Source organism: Schistocerca gregaria, chromosome 3 (genome assembly GCF_023897955.1).
Source record: "Schistocerca gregaria isolate iqSchGreg1 chromosome 3, iqSchGreg1.2, whole genome shotgun sequence".
Lineage (NCBI taxonomy): Eukaryota > Metazoa > Arthropoda > Insecta > Orthoptera > Acrididae > Schistocerca > Schistocerca gregaria.
In genome coordinates, this window is record NC_064922.1 from 839,661,224 (window position 1) to 839,679,834 (window position 18,611).

General features: G+C 41.5%; 1 protein-coding gene across 2 annotated transcripts in view; it reads left to right on the forward strand.

Moving 5' to 3' along the window:
* Window positions 1–9,654: 9,654 nt before the first annotated feature.
* LOC126355210 (uncharacterized) overlaps window positions 9,655–18,611 on the forward strand; it is a 205,922-nt gene continuing 196,965 nt past the window's right edge. Inside the window, exon 1 of one of the 2 annotated variants that reach the window (XM_050005457.1) lies at window positions 9,655–10,090. In XM_050005457.1, coding sequence (XP_049861414.1) covers window positions 9,994–10,090 — 97 coding nt within the window. In that variant the 5' untranslated portion in view covers window positions 9,655–9,993. The remainder of the gene's footprint in view (window positions 10,091–18,611) is intronic. The other variant, XM_050005456.1, reaches the window with a different exon arrangement.

The window sequence follows — 18,611 nt, forward strand, 5'->3', positions numbered from 1 at the left end:
CACTTCAGATGCCGTTCGAGTAGTAATAATGGCAGCATTAAGTCTTTGAACAAGATCCTGAACGTAGGCTTTTCTCGACAGTTTACTACCTATCTGAACACCTAGAAATTTGAACTGGTCAGTTTCACTAATCATATGCCCATTCTGTGAAATTAAAACGTCAGGTGTTGTTGAATTTAGCGTTAGTTCATTTTCTACAAGCCAAGAACTTAGGTCATGAACTGCACTATTTGAAATTGAGCCAGTGTTGCACACAACATCCTTTACTACCAAGCTAGTGTCATCAGCAAACAGAAATATTTTAGAGTTGCCCGTGATACGAGAGGGCATATCATTTATATAAATGAGGAACAGGAGAGGCCCCAACACTGATACCTGGGGCACCCCACACTTGACAGTACCCCACTCAGACCCCACATCACAGCCATTCTTAACACTCTGAATGACGATCTTTTGCTATCCGTTGCTAAAGTAAGAGGTGAACCAATTGTGAGCTACTCCGTGTATTCCGTAACGCTCCAACTTCTGTGGCAGTATTTTGTGATAAACACAAACGCCTCAGTTAAGTAAAAAAATATGCCTAGTGAGCGAAACCTTTTGTTTAACCCATCCAGTACCTCACAGAGAAAGGAGAATATATCTTTTCAGTTGTTAAACCACTTCTAAATCCGAACTGTACATTTGATAGCAAATCGTGTGATATAAAATGATCAATTACCCTTACATACACAGCCATTTCAATAACTTTAGCGAACACTGATGGCATAGAAATAGGTCTAAAATTGTGTACATTATCCCTTTCTCCCTTTTCAAAAATGGTTCAAATGGCTCTGGGCACTATGGGACTTAAGTTCTGAGGTCATCAGTCCCGTAGAACTTAGAAGTACTTAAAGCTAACTAAACTAAGGACAGCACACACATCTATGCCCGAGGTAGGATTCGAACCTGCGACCGTAGGCGTTGCGTGGTTCCAGACTGTAGCTCCTAGAACCGCTCGGACACCCCGGCCGGCTTTTTCCCTTTTTATTAAGCGGCTTTACTACTGAGTACTTTAAGCGTTCAGGAAACTGACCGTTCCTAAAGGTAAAATTACAAATATGGCTAAATACAGGACTAACATTTGCAGCACCGTACTTTAATATTCTGCTAGGCACTCCATCATATCCATGAGAGGCCTTAGTCTTCAGTGATTTAATTATTGACTCAATCTTCCCCTTGTCTGTATCACAGAGGGGTATTTCACACATCAGTCTCAACTGTTTGGTCATTGTGAAGGGAGACCGTGCGCTGTTAGTGAAACTTGTTTATGTGAACGTCAGCGATTACAGTGCTGCATTGAGACAGTAAAACTGAAAATTGAGGATAGGCCCGATGTCATTAAATGGTTTAAAGAAAATGATAATGAAATTCTAAAACACGGATGAGTTTGGTGTGACACCTGGAAGAGGAAGGCGTCCTGACCCGGTGGAAGTCTTTGATGGGGCTGCTGTTGCTGTAACTGACCATGCAGCACATGGCCCGGGTTTTCCTAGCGCTCGTGCAGCGTCACGAGAATTGACCATCCCACGGTCAACAGTACGGAAAGTTTTGCTGTCTATTTTACACTGGTACCCACACAAGATTCAGACGGTACAACAACTGAAACCTCATAATCAGCTGCAACGCTTTGATTTTACTCTTCGGTTTCTGGCACGGATCGGAATTGACATGTGTGTGGGCAATATTCTATAGACTGATGTGGAAGATTTTACGCTGCAGTGTGCAGCGAGTACACAGAACTTCCGAATTTGGGGTACTGTTAAACAGCATGGTGTGCACGAAGAGCCATTGCACTCGCCGTACGTGACTGTACAGTGTGGTTTCACAAGCGCCTTCGTTCTCGGTCCGTTCTTCTTTGAACAGAATACACCCTGAGGGCCTGTCAGTTGTAACGTGACGTCTGCACGTTATTGAGATCTCCTTGTTGAGCCGGGGATTCCTGCTTTGAAAGATCGCAACTGTGTAGAAACTACCGTTTTCATACAAGATGGGACAACATATCGTGTCGCTCTGCCAGTGAAATATCTGCTGAATGCAATCTTACACGAATGTGTTATCTCCGAAAGTTTTCCGGATCGGTGGCCTGCAAAATCACCCGATCTGAATCCATGTGACTTCTGGCTCTGTGGATATGTAAGAGAACGCGTTTACCAGGAACTCGTCCGCACTCTACCTGATCTGAAGGCCACTATACAGTTGCACCGGAATTGCTGCGAGCAACTATAATCAAGTCGTTTGACTAGAGTGATGAATCACGGGAACTTACTCTAGCAAATAGGTTACCAAATCGTAAAAAATTATTGTTGCAATTCCTGTGAAGGGAAATGTCTATTTGTGATCTCTTTTCTACGAAAGTACATCATAAAATTATTCTTTACTGGGTCTGTAGATAGTGATATTAGTACATCTATTAAATTTTATTTTAACCAATGCTGCAGTGCAACTAGAAACTAGATATTAAACAAAATAGGCAAAGCAAGGAGTGAAACGTCATTCACTAGCCATAAGGAATTTCATAATGCAGTAAACAATCTTCCAACTAGCAAGACAATAGCCGTGAGATGTTTCTTATCGTTTCATTCGGAATTTTAGTAAATATCATAAATTAAGAACTCTACAGTGTAATCATGTTTTCAAGTTTGAGGGTGTCGTATTTACGATGCTTTCTAGAAAAGGAATGTCAATAGCGAGGATAATGGGCCTCTTTTTTTCTTTACCTGTGCCTCTGAAAGGCACACACTAATGGCTTTTCCAGGCGTCTGTCGCGCAGCTGGGTGCCCACGACGCATTACGTGAAGGTGACTTAACTTTCGTACCGAAATATTTACTACAGCAGTTTCCGCTACAGTGACAATCTCATATAAAACTATTTCACAGGTCAAGAATTTGCGTTACAAATCTGTAGAAACAAAATCCTATTGATATAACAGTGTGCAAAAAATTTTCGTCGGCATTGTAATACATTCACGCATTTACATACATTTCATAACTCTTAAAGTACGATTCTTGGTTTGCAACAACCTTTTTCACAAACCAGAGTCCCTAACCACTACTCATTATTCCTTACCTTATTCGTCGATACTTCTTCAATTTTCATCATAACAGATACTCATATAGCATCAGCTTATTGATCATAAACATACCGCAACAGTATAATACACATAGCCATCGTAATAATAACATCATAACACCTCAGTCAACTCTCAAAATCGTCGTAGCTTCCTCCAATAATTTCAAAACCTAAAAAAAATATCTGCTCACGTCAAAAGTGTCATCTACCTCAAACGTACTTTAAAAATCATGATCCCATACCAAATACATCATTCAAAGCTCTCATAGTATCACAATGATTACGAAAAAGTATGAACAATTCACAAAGTACAGACAAATACAATTTCATAAGTGTAACGTTATCCAACGGTGTAATTACGTAAACATGTGTCACTGATGTAGTAAAAAGATGTTTGTTTCTCTGTCAAATAACGAGATAGCTGTGTAATTCATGTGTTAGGGAAACATGGTATCGATGTGTAAAATTGTATAAGCAAATACCATATTAGCTAAGGCTCCTCGTGCTAGCCAAACACATGGTACACAAAGTAAGCGTATATCCCCCTGAGGATCAATGTAATTATACCCTCAGGTGTTACAGATCACAGCAATGGAATGAAATGTATCACGAAAAACTTTCTTTGTAATTCAAAAATCTTGAAAAATAAATGGTTTAAGTACAAAATTAATCATTCAAATGCGTGTCCTGTAGTGCTAAGTGTGCGTCTTGCTGTAAGATAATTCTGTGGATCTGTCGTAGTTATCGTCCTCTGTAAGCAAAGTACTGCTGAAGTCAATGTACTTACCTCATCATAAACGAAGGTGAAATGCTTTGCGTATAGATATCGCAGTTATTACGTTTCTTACCGTGATCAAGAAAGTACTATAATGTAACGTATTGTTGTGCTACGAAAAAGGCTGTCTCATTGTAGCTATACCACAAAAGTTACTATTAAAAGATGTTTTACTATCCAGAATAATACAGAAAAACTGTGCAGATATAAAACAGATACACCGCAAAAGCAACAATGTAAATCGTGTCACATGTTAGTAGCGTCGTGATATAATCGTGTAGCTATCAAAGAAACCAAATGCTAAGTCATCTTTAATCTCACCGAATGTACTTCAAATAAAGAATGTATGTTCAAGTAAACCAAAATGTTGCATTAAATCTCATTAGCAGTACCAGTATATGTTCTAAGTATGTAAGTCTTATAGTCGTTACGTAATCGTGCAACTAACAAGCAAGAATGTACACACACAATAACACTGTGTCGTCTGTTCACTATAACAATACACTCGTAAATACTGTCTAAATATGTTCCCTAGATTCTAGACTGGATAGTTAACTTCAAAACATTGTTACATGTTAACAGTTTCTCAGTGTGACAAATTGTTCTAGTAGCGTGAAGTGAAAAATTTTATGGCAAAGACAAAGTTGAAAAGCAGATTATCTGTCAATAAACGGTTTTACATGTGAAATGTGGTGTAAACCTTTACTCTTCCTAGTACGCAGAGTTTCAACTTCGAAGTATTTATCATGTTGTATATATCGGTAAAGAATACTGGAGTTTTTCTCAAGGTTAGCGCCTATGTTATTTTTCTCTGAGCGAGCCGGCGCACGCGGCTGCCAGCGGTGCGAGTCATTGTCTGTCTCTTTGTTGGCGCGCGCCGTTATTGGGATTAGGAGACCTAACTTCTACAAATTCACCTTGCCGAGAGGGCCCTATCCTGTTTGAAGCCCGCCAGTTCTGATGCAATTCAGGTCTGTCATTACGATTATATCGTCTGTCGTCATGTCGGTAGATTCAATAGTTTCTTTCTTGCCGGTCACGTGGTGGGGAATTTCTTCCTGAATCGGTAACTGCGCGCTGAACTGTTGCGTCTAAAGTTATTCTGTCTCCCTTGATAATAACTGTTTTTGTTCTCATATTGTCTGTTTCTATGGTAATCTCTGTCATATTCATAACTACGGAAATGCGATCTTTCTCTGTAACTATTACTCTTCCAGTGGTTGTCATATGGGTGGTGTCTGTTTTGGTCACGATTTGTGTTGTGAGAATAGCCTTGTCGTGTCCAGTTATTATTTCTTTCATCGCGGAATTGCGACGGATGTGACCTGTAATTGTTGTGTTCCTGTTTTCGCGTTCCGCGATTGTCAGTGTCAATTCCTAATTCTTGTAAGAGTCCCTGAAAAGCTTCAATGTCGTCTTTGCAAAATCCCGCCAAAAAATATGTCTTAAATGTTCAGGTAATTTGATTAAGCAAATGCGGATGAGTTCTGAGGGGCTGTATGGGTTTTAAAGATACTGATTCTTTTGCAACATGTCTTCAAAATATTTCATAAGACTGGAAGATTCAGATTGTTCGAAACGTTTCATCATTATGATGCTATGTTTTACTCGGTCTTGTGTAGCTTGAGACCAATACGCTGAGAGGAAGGCATGATAAAAGAATGACCGATCGCATTCTTACAGCTGGTTCATCCTCCAAGTAGCCACACATAAATTCTAATCTGTGTTCTAATGAACAGTTGGGGGGAAAACAGTGAGAGATTTGATGAAGCCACGCTTGTGGATGAATGTCGTTGCCAGAATTCTTAAATGTTTTGAATTTACGTGTAGTAATGAATAGCTTATAGTCAAAATCATCATGTCGGCGAGTCGTATGTTGGTCATTGTTACGTCGTTTCGGCGGTTCCATCTCAAAATTCGGTGTACCTTGCCAATTTCTTTCATAATTTCCGAAATCCCCTGTGTTATTATTTTGTGGCTTTTCCGTGTTTCTAAGTCCCTCTTCCCGTGTTGAAGCGCGAGTGTCCTCTGAAATATGTAATTTTTGTATTACCTGCGTCAACTGATCTTGTACTTCCCGGATTCCTCTTTTGTACTGTGTATTGATTTGATTTTGATTTTGTTTGAATTTTCTAACTTGTTCATACTCTTCTGTGTCAGTGAAGGCTACGAGTCTTGTGTCATTCAGATCATCATCTACACTTGTAGATAACTTAGTGAACTGATCCGAAAGTTCGTCTACTTTCTCCAATAGTGAACACATTTCGTCAGTGTGTTTTTCTGAACCCAGTTTCTGAGTGTCCATTTGAATGCCCCAGAAGCAGGGGCAGGTCGACAGTAAGCAAACAATTGATCGGACAGAAACAGTAGAATTTTCTGATTTTTCAGCTTCGATTCCACTGACAGCAACAAAAATCAAGTTTAACGATTGTAACAAAATACGGAACGACTTAGCCACTGCCTCCTCTTGGAATACGGAATGCAAGCCGTTTAAGGTTTGAATAAAACGTAAGTAATGCTCCTATCAAATATAAATTACTTCTTGGCATGTAAGTACAGGATTAGTGATAAATTCCGAACCCTGATGCATCTATGTAATACCTAGCGCTAATGTTAACAAGTGTCATGGACTGAAATAAACACTTTATATCAGTGATAGGGGAAGCGCAATCAGGCAGATTTATCAGGATGAAACTGGGCAAGTGTTGTGTATCTGTTAACAATACTGCATACGAGAGTCTAACCTCTTCGCTGCCGAGGTATCATTCATAATACCTCCAGGTCCTTTTTTTTTTCTTTTCTCGTGGGCGCTCTTTTTCTGGCTTGTGGTACCGCGTACAACGAGCACAGCGCTTGCGTCGGCCCACTTGTCCGTCAGAAGCCAAGAGCAATGAAATGAGTACTGACTGCAACTGCACAGCTTGTCTCGGTGAAATAACGGTGAAGACGTATCTTGTTCTAAATGATTTTTCACATGCTTTAATGTAGTATTAAAACTCTACAGGTATCCCTCAGATAACAGGTAACTGCAAATTATTATTACAAACGATTTTCAGGCTTCAAACGGGTATGGTATACGATACTTCGGTACTCAATGCTGCCTTGGTTTACGTTAGTTGAAATGGGTTATGTTTTCCGCTTTATTTCCATGCTTGACTGATGAAGAGACCATTGAATTGGACAATAGAATTAATCCAGATGAGTCTTCCTTTTCGCAGGAGATGGTGAGGTCAAGGGTTGGGAACAGCTGACTCTTTACAGATATAAACCGATAAAGCAAGCGTTACCCATTCACAGGGACCGACCGTATCCCAGAGATATAACACAACGCCAAATGAAAGGACAAACGTGGATCACTGATAGGAGGTTCAGATACGATCTACATGAGACTGATGGTACATTACGTTAATTACTTACCTTTAATGGCAGAAAGCCAAAAGTATATAGAAACAGTAAAAATCAGACTAATTGTTGTAAATATTGATAACCTCGACTGCTGCTCCCAATTACAGGTATATGTGACGAAGATACAGGAGCTAAAAGGGCTATGATGATAACGTGATATGTAAGCTGAAGACAATGAAACATATAAAGTCTGAAGAAGAATTTACGTTGTTACTTTTATCTACTAATACGACAAACCAAAAGTGTAGCGTTCCAGAAAGGAAACAAAAATAATACACTGAAGATCCCTTTACTTTAAAAGGCGAGATGTATCTAAAACATGAATAAATATTGATTGTCCCAAGGAAAAGCGGTTTGCATCTGTAAAGCGGAAAATTGAATCTTATTTATGAAAGTTGTTACGGAAAAAACATGATTAAAACTAGTGAAACAAGCTTGAATAGTGCTGGTGTCTACGCCAAAAATAAACAAAGGGGAAAACAGTGAAAAATGTTGTCAGAAATAATGAATTGTGTAGTTATTTCTAAAGAATGAGTAATTGCCGAACGGTAGGCTGCAGACAGGCACCGGCATACCTGGGTAGGATGCGGGTATGACAGCAGCGGCAGAGATGACCGCCAGAAAGGCTGCCATCAGCTTCTATTTATTTCCTTTTTAATGCATAAAATAGCTGTCGACAGAAACGAGTAGTGTTCGATTGTACCACTAAACTCAGACCCAGACTGAACAGTGCTATGAGTTAACTGAACATAAAAATAAATACTAGCTTCCATTGAGTTACGGTTGCTTCACGTACATAGATCGAAAAGGCTAATTACTAATAACTGCGTTTATTTTCGAGTTATTTTTTTCAATTTAAAAGCTCTGCAAATCCACAAAAAATTCTACTGAATATTTCGGTATGATCGTTACACCGATCCAAAAAAAACTGTGTTGTTATAAATCGAGTTAAGTTACAAGAATGTATTACACTACAACATTCTTTTAAAAAGTTTGTTGAAAATATCTCATTGCATAACACCAGTAAAAACAGAGTCGTAAAACTACCATAGGCTGCCACAGACTATCGTTAAGTAAGCGCTGCCTACAGCTGTTTTCCTAGTACCTTCCTTTAGTTAAGGCCGCATCTGTGTTACCTGTACGTTAGGTGTGTTGCATAGCTATCAGGCGTTACCTTGTAACGATAGCTTTCTTTACGTATGTCATCCCTGTCTTATCATATACCCTTAAAAACCAGAAGCGATGATCCGTCCAGAAACTCGTTAAGGATATGTAAAGGGCCAGGTAACCTGTAGAACATTTTTGCACCACGTAGCTATCCTCCTATGAGTTACTTAAAAATAACCAGTATTTTTAGCAAACCTGAAATTTTCAGTGTTTAGTTCTGGTTTTGTTCGAAAATTATTGATCTGTAGTGAGAAACAGAATGATGTTGTAGTTGAAATACAGAAAACAATACAGATTTATCATACATCGCTAGAAAACGCAATTTCCTCAACAAAAATTTAAAATAAAAATAAAAACCGCAAAACAAAAATAATCACACATTTCTTAAATACCTCCTCGGACTTATATAAAACATATTTCTGTCATTCGTTACCAACTTTCCCATTTATCGATAATATGAGGGAGCTGTTGCCTTTGATCATGAAGAAGAATGGTTGTATTGAGTACAAAATAAAAACAGTATGTATATTTGTTGTATGTGTATACACAATTTACTTGCATCAAGCGTAATTAGTCTGATTACATTAAAGTGCAGAAGTTAGGCGATCAACTAATTTTTGTTACTTATAAAATTTAATTTATATTATGTAAGGATATAAAATATACAATGGACTAACACTGAATGACGTGCGGTTCTGAATATGGGGAAAACAAACAAAAAAGAAAAGAGAAGTCGTCAGCTCCCAATTCCTCCCTTACACATTCATTTACATTTCTTTCCCTACCAAAGCTACCAGTATTACGGTAATGCTACAACTCAATACTTCATTTATGTATTGTACCAAAACTACCGAACCGTTGTTTTGTTAGAGCATAACTCTGCTTGTAAACCATTCTCCTAAAAGAATTTATTTAGGAAACAAAAGCGTATTTATTTGGCGCGAATTCGTGAATTAATATCCTGCGGCATAGTTTAGGTTAACTGGAAGAGCAGTAAGGTTCCGAAAACAATCCTACACTTATAACGCGGAAACGGCAAATAGAGCAGATGTCTAACCTTACTATTGATGAACGATTTTGTGAGAAAGCGGCAATGTCCTCACAATGACGCAGAGCTATTAGGGCGGTAAGACGGTGGAGCCCATTACTTGGCGCTTACTGACAGTGACCAGTGGACCGTGACTCCTCGCTGCCATTTATCCGCCCCCCGGCCGCCAAAGCTTTATCACGTTTCCAGGAATGCAGCTCAGCGTTCGGCGAGCGCCGAGGCTGGAGTGCCGGCACCCACGCCGCGGTCCCCTCTCTTATCGGAACGGAGCTAATAATTCCAGCAGCGATGACGCGGGCGGCCGTTGTCGCCGCGCCGGCTCGCAGATTGATTCTGCGTAGAACAGCGCGTGGCGCCGGCTGACGCCCCCCACCACCGGCGGCGGCAGTCAGACACCGCGCATGCGCGGGCTGGGAGCGCGCGCGGTATTTAAATAGCGCGCTGCGGCGTGCGCTAGCCATTACCGCCGCCGCCGCCAACCGAGCAGCCATGAGGAGGTCTTCCGCCGTCAGAGCCACAGCTGCCATGATGCTCGCCTTTCTGGCGGCCGTCTCTGCCGCCGCTGTCATCCCCGCACCCTATCCAGGTAGGCCCGTGCCTGTCTGCAGCCTACTATTCGGCGGTTACTCACTCTTTCGAAATTATTACACGATTCATTATTTCCGACAAAACTTTCCGCTGTTTTTCCCCCTTGTTTTCATCGAGATAGGCAACAGCACTAATGAGGCTCTCTTTAATCATGTTTCTTCTGTGACATCTTTCGTAAATTCAAACGCCTTTTCCTTGCAGTAATACAATAATTACTCACGTTTTAGTTACATTTCGCCTTTTATAGTGAAAGTATTCTTGTGGTTCTTTCTGTTCCTTTCTGGAATGATGCACTTTTGCTTTTACATGTGATACAGACTAAAGACAATTTCTAACATACTTTTTACACGAATAAAATGTTACATATAATTATTCTGCCCTGCAACGTCTACATTTCCTCCCACGTGGTCGTAGTACACACAGAGTTTGCAGGACAGACGAGCAAGCAGCATTTTATTCATGTAAAATTAAATACGTGAATTATTTAGAATTTGTAATAATGACACGTAAAAACACAAAGGAAGGTAGTATACACTGGAGATATCTACATCCATACTCCGCAAGCCACCTGACGGTGTGTGGCGGAGGCCTTCAATACAAAATATGAAACGCATCATGAACGTAAATGACCATTATCTTGCAGCTAGAAAAAGGCGTTTGGATTTATAAAACGATAATTTAAACATTTTCTGTGAAAGGTGGCCACGCTAGCAATGTGTGTAAATCGATTACAAAAACCTTAGCACTTGAGGTTTTCCAACTATCAGTACTAGATTCACGTGCTGAAACTAAGATGTGAAGTACTAACAAAAATTAGCAAGTCACTACATTCACGACATTGCGTTCCGCCTCTTCTCTAGTCTCGGGGATAGTTGGGTTCCGTTCATATTTGACAATCTATGAACAGCTTATCATATAAACAACTGCTACCGCATGAACATTTCGAATGGGTGTCATGCTGTAAGCCTTTTCAGTATGGTTTAATTTTCTAGGACTATCTCGGCATTAGATACTTTGAAAGCACATGGTGAGCAATTAGTGTTATGTGGTATGATGACATACCACTTTCTCTCAGGTGATTCTATATGGCAAGTTTCTGCTTGTTCAGTTGTCATTTTTGCCCCTACTTGTTGCTCAAAGCATGATGCAGTTGTATTAAGAACAGAACTGAGACGTTGTTTTACTTGATAGTCCTGATAACAATGACTGTTATAGTAAACGTTGGAGCATATTGTCTTCAAAAGTACATTATCACGTAAGGACTACCTATACTGTGAAGAATGCAACTCTCTTATTGTCGTGTCCTGGAAACATTAATATAATTATCGCAGTAATTCTTTAAATTGTTCAGGATATCTCACAGAACAGTTTACGTACAGATATTTTCCTTTATTTAATACATATTTAAAAGTAAATTAGCTATGGTTCTGTTTCACACAACACAAGGATTGTTAAGGTGAATAATCAAAAGTTTCTTAAACTTTCAGCTGATAACTAAAAAAAAATTGTTTATCGATAAAATAATTAAAGTAAATCCGTTTATATCAAACAGCACATGTCTGGTTAGTTATTACTGTTTCATCTAAGCTCCACAGATGTGATCTAAATTATAAGTAGACCATGACGATCAAAAATTCCGTGAAAAATTCAGTTAAGCAAAAATGAAAGATTTGTGACCTCTGGATATCTCTCTTACTCTTCTAAGAGTTCAAATCTGATGATAATGTATTTCATTAATTATAAAAGGAACTTTATCTAATTCAAACATCAATTTGAAGAATATCAATTATAATAAGCCTGCTTTACGATATTTAGTGCATCCGACTATTTTACTTTGCGCAATCCATTTTAGTGATTGGTAACGCAAAGAAAGATACTAGAAAATGTCGATCTTGTTTCTAATGATTGAAATAAAGAAAGTTAAGTGAAACTGAAAAAAGGAGGAAAGGTTAACAATTATGCATCAGACATATAAGGAAATTATTGGCAGTCCGTTTTGATTGTGGTCTACAACGCTAAGTGATAGATGACTTCAAAGTTTTTATTCAGCTGTTTCATGTTTGGTAAGTTTTCAGTCTGGGATATATTGCAAATTCCCGTCCATTGTAGTTAAGTGGTCCTCTAGCATCTCCCATGTATTACGCCTATGATGCACTGTTGCTTTCTCTAGATGTTTATTTAACAAATGTATTTTCAGAAGTCCGTACATTTTCTAACAATATTGACTATGTTACCTGAAGATAATATATAGTATTTCTTATTGTATGTTTGTGGAAGTTCTGTGATCATCAATGCATCCATTCACGTGCCCTGCAGCACGCTCAGAGGAAGCTGTTCGTGGTGGCAGCCGCAGAAGCGCTGTTTTTGTTTGTTGTTGATGCTGCAGCGATGCTGCCGGTGATGTTGCTGCGGTCGCAGAACGTGTGGACAATGTCCGAACATCGTAAGCGCTACTCTCACAAACATTCAGGTTGAAATGCCTCTACCATCGTCATCAGTCGTCGCACCTGTAACACTCACACACTACTTTCAATGTAGATTGTCGGTAGAAGCCCTGAAGATGGGTGCCGACGCTAGCTCACGCTATTAACGGTCTGAACTCCACCTGCGAATCGAATTCTAGCCGTGAAATTTGTTTAAAATCCTGAAAATGAAACCCGGTACGGCCATGAGGGGTCACCACTTCAATTAAGTAATAAAATGTAAAAACAACACAGGTAAAGAGATGCTATTGATCTGCGCATCACAATAAACTGCTGTCCGTGAAACTGAGTTCTCAAAACTGTAAAACAGACAACATAAGTCGGTTCTTCAGTTTCGTTATAACTGACGCTGCCGTCGGAAGTACGGGACAAGCATGTTTTAACAAACTGATATTCAAACTCAGATAGTACTGTTATGATGAAGCATAGCGTTAGACTGAAATTTTATGAAGATTCGGAACTTCAGGAAAAGTATGTTGCATGCAGACAAGAAAATGTAGTTAATAACATAAAAAATCATAAATATTGTTTGAAAATAAGTAAAACAAAATATCTGCAATGTGGAATACTATTCATTATTTTTACTGTTTTACGGTGTAACGAAAGTACGTTTTCCGAGCACTGTCCTCTCGCATTTCTCACATCAGAGAGAAAAACATTTTCCCTTTCTTCCAGCTAGCTGTTCATTCATTCTTTACAGTTCTTCTTGGCAACCGGGAAATGAAAAGTCTCAGTTCAGAAGTGAAGAGGAATAGTCAACACTTCTTTTCACGCTCAGTTTCACACTAAATATCACGACAGTCAGCAAGAAACATAACGTTACACTGAAATGAATACCTCTAGCTGCACACAGGCGTTCATATAAGTCAACGGGGAGAGTTGAAAATGTGTGCCCCGACCGGGACTCGAACCCAGGATCTTCTGCTTACATGGCACACGCTCTTGTTGATCCTTTCACTCAGTATTTTTTTTTTTTTTCAGAGGCCATCCAGCTCTCTGACAGACACGCTGAGCTACCGTGTCGGCTATCCCTCTGAGCCACCGCAACTTATTGTCCCGCACTGCAGTCATAGTGCCCCTGTCCATTATACTCATTACTATACAGGGTGTTTCAAAAGTGACCGGTATATTTGGAACGGCAATAGAAACTAAACGGGCAGCGATAGAAATACACCGTTTGTTGCAATATGCTTGGGGCAACAGTACATTTTCAGGCAGACAAACTTTCGATTTTACAGTAGTTACAATTGTCAACAACAGATGGCGCTGCGGTCTGGGAAACTCTATAGTACGATATTTTCCACATATCCACCATGCGTAGCAATAATATGGCGTAGTCTCTGAATGAAATTACCCGAAACCTTTGACAACGTGTCTTGTGGAATGGCTTCACATGCAGATGAGATGTAGTGCTTCAGCTCTTCAATTGTTTCTGGATTCTGGCGGTACACCTGGTCTTCCAAGTGTCCCCACAGAAAGAAGTCACAGCGGTTCATGTCTGGCGAATAGGGAGGCCAATCCACGCCGCCTCCTGTATGTTTCGGATAGCCCAAAGCAATCACACGATCATCGAAATATTCATTCAGGAAATTAAAGACGTCGGCCGTGCGATGTGGCCAGGCACCATCTTGCATAAACCACGAGGTGTTCGCAGTGTCGTCTAAGGCAATTTGTACCGCCACAAATTCACGAAGAATGTCCAGATAGCGTGATGCAGTAATCGTTTCGGATCTGAAAAATGGGCCAATGATTCCTTTGGAAGAAATGGCGGCTCAGACCAGTACTTTTTGAGGATGTAGGGACGATGGGACTGCAACATGGGGCTTTTCGGTTCCCCATATGCGCCAGTTCTGTTTATTGACGAAGCCGTCCAGGTAAAAATAAGCTTCGTCAGTAAACCAAATGCTGCCCAAATGCATATCGCCGTCATCAATCCTGTGCACTATATCGTTAGCGAATGTCTCTCGTGCAGCAATGGTAGCGGCGCTGAGGGGTTGCCGAATTTGAATTTTGTATGGATAGAGGTGTAAACTCTGACGCATGAGACGATACGTGGACGTTGGCGTCATTTGGGCCGCAGCTGCAGCACGCCGAACGGAAACCCGAGGCCGCTGTTGGATCACCTGCTGCACTAGCTGCGTGTTGCCCTCTGTGGTTGCTGTACGCGGTCGCCCTACCTTTCCAGCACGTTCATCCGTCACGTTCCCAGTCTGTTGAAATTTTTCAAACAGATCCTTTATTGTATCGCTTTTCGGTCCTTTGGTTACATTAAACCTCCGTTGAAAACTTCGTCTTGTTGCAACAACACTGTGTTCTAGGCGGTGCAATTCCAACACCAGAAAAATCCTCTGTTCTAAGGAATAAACCATGTTGTCCACTGCACACTTGCACGTTGTGAACAGAACACGCTTACAGCAGAAAGACGACGTACAGAATGGCGCACCCACAGACTGCGTTGTCTTCTATATCTTTCACATCCTTGCAGCGCCATCTGTTGTTGGAAATTGTAACTACTGTAATTTCGAAAGTTTGTCCGCCTGAAAATGTACTGTTGTCCCAAGCATATTGCAACGAACGGTGTATTTCTATCGAAGCTCGTTTAGTTTTTATTGCCGCTTCAAGTATACCGGTCATTTTTGAAACACCCTGTAAATGAAGATGGTATCCTTCTTTCGGACATGTCCGAAAGAATAGATGCCATCGGTGACCATGCAGCTCGTTATAATGAAATGAATACCCCTAGCTGCATACGGGCGTTGTTACAAGTCAACGGGGACAGTTGAAAATGTGTTCCCCGACCGGGACTCGAATCCGACATCCCGGATTCGAGTCCCGGTCAGGGAACACATTTTCAACTGTCCCCGTTGACTTGTAACAACGCCTGTATTCAGCTAGGGGTATTCATTTCATTGTTATTTCATTCTAACGAGCTGCAGGGTCACCGATTGTATGTGTTCTGTCCGAAAGAACAGATATCATCTTCATATATAGACATAACGTTGTTTTGAATAAATGATTGACGAAAGCGCGGGACGAAAATCGTTGACACGACTTGTGTCCGTGTCGGCGAAAAAACATTTATTACTGTTCCAATCAGCGTGGGCTGTTCTGCGCAGCGAATCGCGCATATTTCGTCCAAAGCACCGAAATTACCTTTGGCACTGCTGCATAATAACGTTCGGAAGACATATGCAAAACACCTAGCTGATTTAATGAACAGCGGTAGTTACATCTCTAAAATGTCGAGATTTTCAAGCGATTGCACTCTAACTGGAGAAAACACATGGCAGATTTCGAGTACGTTAATGCTGCAGTGATACGGTGCTCAAGTTAGTAAGATTGGTTAAAATATAAGCATGACATAGTGGGGATCATACACAAAACAGCTGTAAGGAGAACAATTCAGATTTGTTAGAATAATTGTGGAAGGGAAAAGGGACGGAGGAGGACTAGTGTTTAACGATAAAGTCATTGGAAGAAAGGAAGATTAGGTCGTTACAAAAGTTTTCTCGGTGTAGGACCGCGTAATGTTGCGAAATAACTGACCGTAAATAGATAAAACTGACATTTCAGCCGCAATTACAGAGACCTTTTGTGTCTGCTAATGGAGGGAGTGATGGGGTGTGTTGTAGAAGGTCCACTTATTCTTTACCACGACCTCTCTACTGATCATGATGTCACAAATCACAACGTAACTAAAAAAATTGTTCACGTGATTAGTTTACTAAGACGAACGGAGTGAGAACTTTATCTTGTCTGTTTCTTGCGGTGGCGAAAGTGTCGACTGCTGTTGGTCGTTGCCCCATTCAGTATGGGCGATAGCTGGTAGACATCGGCAAGTGGGGCGTGGATTACTGTTAACACTGTTTTCCTCGTGCGGGGCATGGGACCGGCAGCGATAATTTCTCACCGGTGTAATTCTCGCGTTTTCAGTTTTTGTCGGTGCTCTCTGTTGATCTCTGATGACAGCCAGTATGGTGCAAGCCTAAGGCCATCTTCTCCATTCGAAACGGACTGGTACTGTCCTGGCCGACAGCTGCTCGAGACCAACAAGTGGCATTGGTAACTTGAAACGCGCCCCCATGTCCCGCGTCACGAAAATGTTGTTGAACATGGGGCTCTGAAGCAGACGACCCATAAGTGCTTCCACAACGACCCAATGACACCGTCAATCACGCCTGGAGTGGGCACAGAATCACCAAGATTGGACCGTGGATCAACGGAAACGTGTCACCTGGTCGGATGAATATCTTGTTATATCAGGTCGACGGTCGTGTACCGATGCGCTGTCATCCAGGCGAACAGCTGCTGGGAACACGTGCCGTACCCTGGCGTAGGCTGATGAAGGCAGTAATATTCTATGAATGAAATTATCCACGTGGGCTTCCATGGGACCTGTGGCAGGAATCGAAGGCGCCATGACAGCTGCGGTTGAGGTGAACATTATTGTGGACCAGCCATATTCTTGCATACTTGATCGCTTCCTTCACACTGGTGGCATTTTCCAGTAGGATAACTGTCCGCGTCACAAGGTTATCATACTACACTACTGGCATTAAAATTGCTACACCACGAAGATGACGTGCTACAGACGCGAAATTTAACCAACAGGAAGAAGATGCTGTGATATGCAAAGGATTAGCTTTTCAGAGCATTCACACAAGTTTGGCGCCGGTGGCAACACCTATAACGTGCGGACATGAGGAAAGTTTCGACCCGATTACTCATTCACAAACAGCAGTTGACCGGCGTTGCCTGGTGAAACGTTGCTGTGATGCCTCATGTAAGGAGGAAAAAATGCGTACCATCACGTTTCCGACTTTGATAAAGATCGGATTGTAGCCTATCGCGATTGCGGTTTACCATATGGCGACATTGCTCCTAGCGTTGGTCGAGATCCAGTGACTGTTAGCAGAATATGGACTCGGTGGGTTCAGAAGGGTAATACGGAACGCCGTGCTGGATCCCAACGGCCTCGTATCACTAGTAGTCGAGATGACAGGCATCTTATCCGCATGGCTGTAACGGATCGTGCAGCCACGTCTCGATCCCTGAGTCAACAGATGGGGACGTTTGCGAGACGACAACCATCTGCATGAACAGTTCGACGGTATTTACAGCAGCATGGACTATCGGCTCAGAGGGCACGGCTGCGGTTACCCTTGACGCTGCATCACAGACAGGAGCGCCTGCGATGGTGTACTCAACGACTAACCTGGCTGCACTAATTGCAAAACATCATTTTTTCGGATGAATCCAGGTTCTGTTTACAGCATCATCATGGTCGCATCCGTGTTTGGCGACATCGCGGTGAACGCACATTGGAAGAGTGTATTCGTCATCGTCATACTGGCGTATCATCCGGCGTGATGATATTGGGTGCCATTGGTTACACATCTCGGACACCTCTTGTTCGCATTGACGGCACTTTGAACAGTGGACGTTACATTTCAGATGTGTTACGGCCCGTGACTCTACCCTTCATTTGATCCCTGTGAAACCCTACATTTCAGCAGGATAATGCACGACCGCATGTTGCAGCTCCTGTACGAGCCTTTCTGGATACAGAAGATGTTCTACTGCTGCCCTGGCCAGCACATTCTCCAGATCTCTCACCAATTGAAAACGCCGGGTCAACGGTGGCCGAGCAACTGGCTCGTTACAGTACACCAGTCACTACTGTTGAAGAACTGTGGTATCGTAGTGAAGCTGAATGGGCAGCTGTAGCTGCACACGCCACCCAAGCTCTGTTTGATTCAATGCCCAGTCGTATCAAGGCCGTTATTACGGCCAGAGGTGGTTTTTCTGGGTACAGGTTTCTCAGGATCTATGCACCCAAATTGCGTGAAAGTGTAATCACATGTCAGTCCTAGTATAATATATTTGTCCAATGAATACCCGTTTATCATCTGCATTTCTTCTTGATATAGTAAATTTAATGGCCAGTAGTGTAAAATAGCGTGCGACGCCTGATAGTCAACTCCTGTTGATGTCTCTGATCTGAACCAGATGGAACACATCTGCGACGCCATCGGG